General features: G+C 45.2%; 2 protein-coding genes across 2 annotated transcripts; one reads left to right on the top strand and one right to left on the bottom strand.

Moving 5' to 3' along the window:
• Window positions 1-250: 250 nt before the first annotated feature.
• On the top strand, window positions 251-3,706 carry TREMEDRAFT_74182 (uncharacterized protein; the record flags this gene model as incomplete). The annotated part of the gene is made up of 10 exons (XM_007005538.1): window positions 251-587; window positions 699-869; window positions 1,111-1,276; window positions 1,581-1,698; window positions 1,745-1,832; window positions 2,001-2,101; window positions 2,218-2,301; window positions 2,455-2,753; window positions 2,957-3,651; window positions 3,689-3,706. The coding sequence occupies exons 1-10, from the start codon at window positions 303-305 to the stop codon at window positions 3,704-3,706; spliced, it is 2,025 nt and encodes a 674-aa protein (XP_007005600.1). The 5' UTR covers window positions 251-302.
• A 237-nt stretch (window positions 3,707-3,943) lies between these two features.
• TREMEDRAFT_63306 (uncharacterized protein) lies at window positions 3,944-5,667 on the bottom strand (the record flags this gene model as incomplete). The annotated part of the gene is made up of 2 exons (XM_007005454.1): window positions 3,944-5,473; window positions 5,530-5,667. 2 exons carry the CDS (start codon window positions 5,665-5,667, stop codon window positions 3,944-3,946), a joined length of 1,668 nt encoding a protein of 555 aa, XP_007005516.1.
• Between the last annotated feature and the right edge of the window lie 4,006 nt (window positions 5,668-9,673).

The raw sequence follows: 9,673 nt of genomic DNA, 5'->3' as shown, positions 1-9,673 counted from the left end.
AGTTTAAAAATACATTGATTGTGCTTGTCATGAGGCAAAACCCTTGTATGCTTCTTTGCACTAAAAGTGAGTCACTTTTTGGGTGGAATCCTCTTCTTGTCTCTAATTTTATGTGTAAGTATGAATGTACTGTATCCTTTTCTGTCAATCCTCCAGGGTCATCAAAGTGGGGCTCCACATGAAGTTTTCCTCTGGTCCTTGTCCCAACCCTCTTAACTCTTCTACACACTTTACTCCATCTCCTGCGTTACCACTTTCGACGTAAAGGGGATCGTTTACTAGTATATACCTCACTTCATACAATGTCTCAATCCTCGTCAAATTTGGTTTTCTCAGACCTGCCTCTCACCCACCCGGCTCTCTTGGAAATCTTAGAGACGACATCTTTGCGTCAAACGAAAGCCAACGTGAAATTCTTACAACGTTGCACTACTGTTTTACGATCTGACAATACGGTCCGAGGGGGAACTTCCGAGGTTGATGCGGTTCTTGGAATCTTACTCAGGGTGGTTAGGAGGGATAAAGAAGGTTGGGCGGTTAGTACGTGGGGAAAAGTTTGGTTAGGAATAACTATAGATTTGATCAATGTGAGTTTCATATCTATTTTGACATCCCTCCGAATCTTTACACCTCTGATAAGTCACCTTATCTCTATTCTGACCAAGGTTGCAAGGCAAAACATTTTACTCATACTTTAGGCTTCTCCATCAACTCTTACGGACTCAGCTATCCGATTACTCGAAACGATCATCACCGTCTCACCTCAATGGCCATCGTTTGAAAGAGAATCAGTCCTTCCTCTTATGGGAAAGATAAGTGTGACTTTGGTTGGAGTTTTACAGCAAATAGGGAACGATTGGTCTACACTGGTAAGCTTTATCGTCTCAATCAATCACGTCATTCCTCGATTCTCACATACGTATAAGCGTGAAAATTTTGGTGATAGCTGGAAATGTCATACTGATAACCTAATTGTTAGCGATTATAGAGGTTAACATCCAGCTCACAACCCTCACCTCAACAAGAACAGTCCTATGTCATTCTCCTTCGACTTTCCGTCCTTCCCTCTCTCCTCTTCGGACGTATCTTCTAGATCTTATACTACATCAGCAAGATGTCCCTCTTCCAGTTCGTATGACTGCTTCCGACCTCTTGGCCTCTCTTCATTTATGTGGAGGAAAGACTCAAGCTGCACAGGCTTGGGCGGGGGAAATGAAAGGTGCTTTAGGGGGTATGAATGATTCTCTCAGTGCTATAATGAGGGATGCTTGGGAAAGTGAGTCAGTCGATGCTCTCGCTTGTATTGGCTACATACTCTTCTATTCCGTCTTACTTATCGACATCTTTGTGGCGGGCTTCTTGTCGCTTTCCCGTGTTTGATACCGAAGTACAAACTTTGCTTTCTTCTCACTGGTCACACTCTGAACGTTCCAACTTGTCACCTGGGCTTCTGCCTTGGAATCGCGTCTCGCTCACATGTCTGGGCTCACTTGCTGCTGTCTCCACCTGACCAACCTCCTTCTTCAACGCTTCGACCGACTCATCCATGTCCACCCTGTGCTGTATGTTGACTACCACAGCTCCTACAACGCTCGAAACATCTTCTTTAGCCACTCTCCCTGTAGACCCGACGGAGAGGCTACCCACAGCTCTCTCAATCCTCGAGGGAAGCACAGAGATTATTCTGGCCCTTCTAAGGTATGTCATCACGTCTTGTATGTCTGATTATAAACTGACTCTGGAGATTCGTCACTGTCCGACCTGTACCCGTGCCAATCGGCGCTATAGTAGAGGCGTCGTTGAGGTGTATGAACATCACATATGACACTCCTGTGAGTTCAAATTATCTAAAACCCTGTCGTCAGCTCAGGTCAACCTCTACGGTCTTGTCGAGACTCTTGCCTCTTCGAAGGTCCTCGACGGTAGAGATGGACCTGAGCTGACGACATGGCCTAAAATGAAACGGCGTAAAGAGATGAGGCAGAATTTCTGACAGATAGATGGTCTCTTATATCAGTCCTCATCATCATGCTTCAATACTTGTTATTTTGCCCAGAATATGGACAGTTGGATCTCTTCTTCTTGGGGCTATGGCCATGGCGTGAGCTCAACTTCATTTTTCGTAATGTTCCCATCTCTTCCAGCGAGCTGATCGATGCTCCGGTTATCCCTAAACAGCAAGAGATAACGAGCCAAAAGAAATGGACTGATCATCAGATGCGGAGATCATCTTCTTCCTCACTTGAGTTCAATCCTAGAACACAGCGTTTATCTACTAGAGTCTGTACCCGTATCTCAAATGTAAGTCTACGTCATCTTTCTTCAACCCTCCTTGTCCCTTTCCTCTCTCACACACTATGGGTTTCATTATTGGGATCCAAAATTTATTCTTCTTGTCCCCGAACGACCATACCCTCTCGCATCTACATTTACATCGAGGTTTCTGACACATAGCGAGGTCAGAGTACGACTACTTCGTCTACATCAACTCCTCTTGGACGTATATCCCGCCACTATCTGGCCTGTGGAGTATACTACCCGTCTTACCAAATTTGTCCTGTCGTGTCTTTCTCCCATTTTGGACAAACCATCCGAATCGTCCCATGGACCGAAACAAGACCTGATTTCGAGTGGGAAGAGAGGAAAGAAAAGAGTTAGAAATGACGAAGATGGGCTTATCTCTGGGTTGGAGGGTAGAGATGGGAGAGGAGTGTCGGATGAGGAAATGGGGGTCATGTTGGAAGTAATGAATCGTTAGTACTATTCCTCTTTCATTCCTCACTCACCCCTGTCTCCGTCCTTGCCCCAGCTCCCTGTCAGCCCGACTTTTAGCTTTGACCTCTGCCTTCTCCCCACCTCTTTCCCGTCTTGCGTCCAAGTTCCAATGCTTATCAGGTCACATGTAACACACCTCGTGAAGTTACGCTGCGAATTTGAGAATTCTGCTGATATATAGTCTTACCTTCTCTCCTCACCGCTCCACTACTCCCAACTGCCTTACTCACATTCTCCATCCGTCTACTACTCTCCCTCTCCCTTCTCCTTCCCACCCTAACTAAGCCTTCTCCACAAAGCATTGTCTCCCTCCAAACTGCTACACAAGGAGTGTTAAACCATCTAGCCTTATCTACGGAAGGCGAGGGAGGTACATCGAGAAGTTGGAAGACCGTACTTCTTTCTCTCCTCCCAATTTCCCCAGCCACATATCTCAGCTCACAATCTCTCGCCTCTGATTCCTCGTTGTGTTTCGTCCTCCAATCGTCTCAAGTGTCCAGAGGTCTAGGGACGATGTTACATCCTGTCTTACCACCTCTCATGCGACCCGGACCGCCGTTAAGCGCTTTGCACCTGTTTGGAAAGGAAACGGAAGAAGAGGCGGATGTGAGAAAGGAGGTAGGGTTTGGTGCTCCTCTTCCATCGCACGTGGAGGACGAAATGGATGAAATTGTACCGAGAACAGAAATTGTTTCGAGGATAGACAGGGTGGCAGGAGCGGATGAGAGGACCGAGGGAGATGCAGGGGAGGCGACGCCGGCTGAAAGTGTGATGGTAGAGTCTGAAATCTCGTCCGCTGTAATTGAAGTGGTCAAACATGTCTCAGGCTCGGACATTCTTCCAGAGCCAGATCGAGTCGAATCTACGATAAAGGAAGTAAATTCAAATACAAACGTACGAACACAACAGATAGATCCGAAAGTGGGGATGACCATGGTGAAAACGAGATTGGAGGTAAGACGGGAGGCCAAGTCACCTCAGTCCGTCGTGCAAGATATGAAAATAGAGGAAGATGAAGAAATGCCAGAGTTGGATAGTGGATCCAGTGACAGTGGGTCTATCGAAGGAAGTGATGAAATTGAACAAGAGTAGATGTTCCTTTACATTTCATTTGGCAAGACAATATGCATAAAGTGGCGTAAAGAATGCGAGTGTCTGTTGTTTTTCATCATCTCCAACGACCAGTATAAATTTCTACATCATCCCATTCAGTTCCTTCTTCCTCATCTTCCTCCTCTTTCTCTTGGTCCATATCACCAAAACTTTTGTCCATACGTTCAGATCGATCCTTCCCCCGCTCTGTATCCCTTTTCTCCTTTCCATCATCTGAATCACCGTGCCATCGTCCGTCCGATACTGGCTTAGCTTTCATCTTATTTCTTTTATTCCCAAAATTCTCATTCTCACCCCATAGTCCATTAGCTCCCATCTGAATTTCATCCTTTTTGATCCCCTTCTTTTCATCCTTAAGTCCCTCACCTATGCCCCATAGTCTCAAAGCCCTGATCATCTTTCTCCTTCCGACTTTCCGAAGTTCTAACCCTATCTCCTTAGCTTGTCGAAGGAAAGAATCAACCAACATCGGATCTCTTCTCTCTAAAGCGATAATTACCGTAGGTCCTTTTTTCAATTTCATCTTTTCAAATTTCCCCGTTACGTCCCTGTTCCGCTGTCTTTCATCATTACTCGCCGAATGTTTCATCTCTCGCATATGTAATTCTTGGTGGATGAACGATCGTTCTTGTGAGATATTTAATTCTTCATCGATCAATGATTGTTTCTCATTGATAGCATCCTCAGATGGAAATCTCTCAAAAAGTGAAACCTCAGGTAATTCGGGTGATAGACAAATAAGACGTATAGTCTCCAATAAAGGAATGATCAAATCAGTCGAATAGACAGTATCGGACATCACTACCAATGTTGGTCTTTCTCTTTCTCTCTTGTCCAAGAGCTGTTTCGGTAATCTACCAGATCGTTTGACTTCTTCCCAGTCTAATGGATGAATAACGATATGTGGGTCATAACCTGCTCGAGAGAGGATAGGAAGGTTACGATGGATGTTTGATTGTAATAGTGATAAGACGGAAGGATGGTCTGTAGATATTACTTCGTAGTTTAAAGACGATAAGACAAGAGAAAGATATCCTGTTCCTGCACCTAATTCAATGACTAATGGTCTATCTCCTATCATCTTTTGAGTTGTTCCAGAGGATTTCACATTGACCATTATCTTTTCCGAGCTTTCGTAGATGATACATCCCTCGAGAAAGTTCACATTGGGATCCCCATTGGCATCTATTGTCATCGAGTTCTCATCGGTAGGGGCTACTATTCGATCGACGTCGGTCCTGGTGGAGTTGAATGATTCGACGAGGTTACGGTTCCCTTGTTTATGGTGACCGGGAAAGCTTCTCATCATTGACTTTTGATTTCCATCTTTTATGGACGTGATAGAAGCATGTGGGAGAGTTTTTCTTCCCACCAACCGCTTCTTTCGTTCTTCCGTTGAAAGAGAAACGAGATAAGCTGCTAATACTTGAGAACTGGGCCAAAGTGTCGTTCCCGTCGTTCCTGTACCTCTACCGACATATCCCGTCGTTCTTATCGCACCTTCCGCTACTGAAACCGGTAGTTTCACTCTTGATCTCAATGGTAGATTTAACCCTTTCATCCCCAACTCTTCCTCGTGATATAGCTTTTGATCAATCGGGTTTAGACTCCCGCCGTGTCCTCCATTCAAGTACCTTTTACCTGTGGTAGGTCCCTCGTCACATTCCACAGCATGGATAACGTCTGTGACAAGGTTTCCGCGGCTAAATTGAGTACACGGTTCCTTCGCTTTTGTGGAATCTGATGTATTCCGGGATGTCTGCTGGTAATTTCGTTCATGTTCATTCCTCACCACTCCCCCCTCCTTCTGGATGGAAATTTGTTGTAATTCAAGTATCACTTTGTCATCTTGCGGTAAAGGATGATAAAGTATATCCAAGTGTTTTGTGTTCGCTGCTGATATAACCATTTTGGCACATGGTTGGTTGAGTCTTACAAGATCGGAAGAGAATAAATGGACGGGAAGGAGGAAAAAGGGGAAAGGAGGGGGAAGAAAATGTGGGCAGGTGGCATGTGGCAGTGTGGCACTTTCACTCTTCCACGGGTCCGCTCTGTTAGGTGACCATTCAAAGTCGTGACACTTCCAAGTGGCACGGTTCAGATCGTGACGGATCAAAGGTGTGACACTTTGAAGTATCACGAGGCCAAAATCCGTGCCCCTTCGAAGCTGCACAGCTTTGAACGGTCACAAGTATAATCCGTGCGCCTTCAAAGTGGAACGTTTGTGCTTTCAACGGTCACGACTCTTGGCTTTGAGTGACCGTAGAGTGCCACACCAGCGGTATTATGAAACCCACAAATCCTCCTTGTACTTGAAATTCTGCATTACTTCATCCTTCAATCATACATACCATGACCGGCATTCAATCTGTCTTCAGCACCAATTTTGAACAGAACTTTGAGTCCTGGCTTCGTGATCAAAAGTTTGCCCACACAATCTCCGATGAGGAGTATTCCAATCGTAAATGGCTATTAGAACATCCGGCTGAAAATCCACCCTTCCAACCACCTCACAACTCTTGGTTGACCCGGACCAAACAGCACAATTGTCTCAGTGAAGATCAACAAGATATCCTCACTCGCTCCTCACCAACATCACCAACATGGTATAAGCTGGTCCCAATCTCACAAGTGTTCTCAAGAATCAAACATGTTCATTGTCTTACGCTTGCACATTCTGGGCAAAACAAGACTAGGGCCAAACTGCGAGCTCATTATCGAGGGATTGGAAAACAGGAGATTAAAGCAGTTATCGATGCCTGCAATGTCTGTCAACTCAAGTGGGTCTTGATACATGTCAACTGCAAGCAGTCGCTAACTCATAACAGAGCCCGCAATAAAGACCCTGGTCAACTCCAACCAATTACATCCTCCTCACCGTTTGAACGCATCCAAATCAATCTCATTGATATGCGAGCAGATGAATGTTGTGGTCCAAAAGGGGAGAAAATGCGTTGGATATGTCATATCAAAGATCACTTCACCAAACTGTCCCAGATTGTGAGTGAATAAGAAGGATAGCCGCACAGTGACTGACCCTGAAGTATCCAATGACAAACAAAACAGGTCGAAATGTTGAGAAACATCTGATGACATGGATCAACCATTATGGGGCTCCTGAGATCTTGCAATCTGACAATGGCCGCGAATTTTGTAACGAGATCATCACACATCTTGCCCAGGCATACTCGGTGAAAATCAAGCATGGTCTGCCCCGAACGCCTCGTGTTCAAGGGCTGGTAGAGCAAGCCAATGGCACTGTCAAGTCTCGCTTGTCCAAGTGGAGATTGGAGAATGAAGGACAACCTTGGTAAGCTATGAAATCTTGCGAAGGCATGCTCTGATATCCAGGATCAATGGTTTACCCCATGTGATACGTTCCATCAACTACACAAAACACAGTGCAACCCTTCACACCCCGTACGAAGCTGTATTCAATCGCACTCACCGTGAAGTTCAGATGTGGCTACCGGGAGAAGATAGGGAAGCTGTGCTTGAAGTTGCACTGGACTTGGGAACAGGAATGGAGACGGATGAAGAAGAACATGTGGATCTGCCACCTTTTTGTTGGGAAGAGGATAGTGATCAAGAAGTTGGTCAAGAACCTCTTGGGGAAAGAGAAATGCAGAATGGACCTCAGGAGAACAATGTAAGCGAAGCTGCGGATGAGTCTAGACATTCAAGTCCAGGAGCTACTGGTGATGGACATCAAGACATGGATGGTATTGGTAAGTCATTCAAAACATTGATAGGGTTAAGAAAGAGGACAGTCAAACTCATCTGCAGGAGAATCTCACCCTTTCACACTGCTCATGCAGGAGGGGAGAACCAATGAGGTTCAACGAAAGAAACTCCAAATTGAACTTCAGAAACGTCAAGCTATTGTTCGTCAACAAATGATAGATCGTTTTGGAAAAGACCATCACAGTTTCAAATACAAGATCCGCGACAAAGTAACACTTCATATACCGGCAATAGATCGCCCTGGTGCACCGGCAAGTCGAATTCCCTGTATTGTCTGTGAAGTTTTCTCCAAGCCCAATGAACCTCAAGCTTATCGACTTGTTTGTGAAGCGGGAGTGCTGAATCGTCTCTACCAAAGTAAGGCTCTGAATCCGGCAGATCAATTTGAAATTCCCATTGTGGTAGGGCTGGCAGCTCTAGACTGGAAAAATCAGCCCCTGGTGTCCTTGAGATCTGCAGTGAAAAAGATATTCCGTGAGTACAGAGTCATAGGAAGTATAGTATGCTTACCCATGAGACTTGTCTAAAAGGGAGATCAAGTGCAACTGTAAGGGACATTGTCACACCACTCGATGCCCTTGCAAAAAGAAGAATGTGAAGTGTTCACTTTATTGTCATGGAGCGGAAAGAGAATGTAAGAACTACTCTCGATTGACGGCCACGGAAAGAACTTTTATCGAAAACTCCAGCAGTGAATCTGACGCTGGTGAACCAAGGCCAAAACGTCGTCGGAAGACAACACAATCTAAGAAGAGTCGTCAACAAGACAAGACGTCTGTTGAGAGTGAAGAAAGTCAAGTGATACGGGAGTCCGAAGATGGTGAGCATATCACGGACAAGTCGACCAAGCTGGTTGCTAATCTAGATAGGTGCTTCTCTTTCTGCTCCATCCATTCCACCCTCACTTTCAGATCTTCAGTCGGAATCAGAAGTCGGAGCCAATAGTGATTCCACTCAGTGGCCTGACAATTGCTCTACCTTTGAGACATGGAGCGACTACAACGAAGACGACATTCCCTCTGGATTCTGGCATTCTGAAAGTCCTCTCAATGATTATCCGCGATGGATGAAGGGCAAAGATGATTTATGGCTGAATGAAAAATGGGAAGTGGATGGGAAGACATGGGGTCTCACTCGTCGGGTTCTGCACCTGGCTAGGAAATACAAGTCCTGGCTTTGGCATGAGATAATGACAAGGCATATGCGGGGAAGACGAGGTATTCTGCAGGCAGGGTTTGGGAAAGAGCATGCTGAGATGATGGCTCATGTGAAGGGGATTGTAATGGCTAGGGAACGTTTCAAAGCCAAGTATGGTCAAGAATTGCTTGGTCCAAATGTATGTTCCAATAGTCATTTGGCGGATGCTAGCTAACTATTTAGTCCGCTTAAAAGTATAGATGTCGTAGGCTTCTTAGAAAGATGACTTGGCAGGATACAGTCAGTATGAAAAATAGGTAGATAGATTGACGGAATGCATCTCTTTCTCTCAAACTGACTTTCTACATTGGAGATGTTTTCAGTAATTACTTCAATCGGGTCTTACATAAGAACCACATTCTATGTTGGTCTTTTTTCTCTGCTTTTGAGAGACTCTACGCTTACTCAGCTAGGTAGATAAGTACATGCATGTTTAGCAAATAGTATTAAGCATCTTCTTTATCCCATGATTGACTTTCGATATCAGAGATATGTTCAGTACTCACCATTCAATCACATCTTACAACCCTCCTATGAAGATTCCATTGCAGCAAGTATGGTTGTATTTCAAAACCGTTGGTCTTTGGTCTTGACAAGGCCCAAGGAGAACCTCTGTCATTATGGAGGAAGTATAGATTGGCATGTGTCTTGTTCAAAGCCCGAAAAACAGGAAGATGTACAAGATATGGAAGTGGAAGTGGAACTGGCCGCAGGGAAATTCAACCTGAGACTTCCTGTCCACGGTACCCGTGCCACTTTGAAGTAGCATGGTATCAACCCGTGCGTCTTTGAAGTGTCATGACGCTTTGGCATGTCACTCAAGGGGTCCTTGAAAGGCCGTGAC

Source organism: Tremella mesenterica (assembly GCF_000271645.1).
Source record: "Tremella mesenterica DSM 1558 unplaced genomic scaffold TREMEscaffold_7, whole genome shotgun sequence".
Taxonomy (NCBI): domain Eukaryota; kingdom Fungi; phylum Basidiomycota; class Tremellomycetes; order Tremellales; family Tremellaceae; genus Tremella; species Tremella mesenterica.
This window is presented reverse-complemented; position numbering and strand designations above follow the sequence as displayed.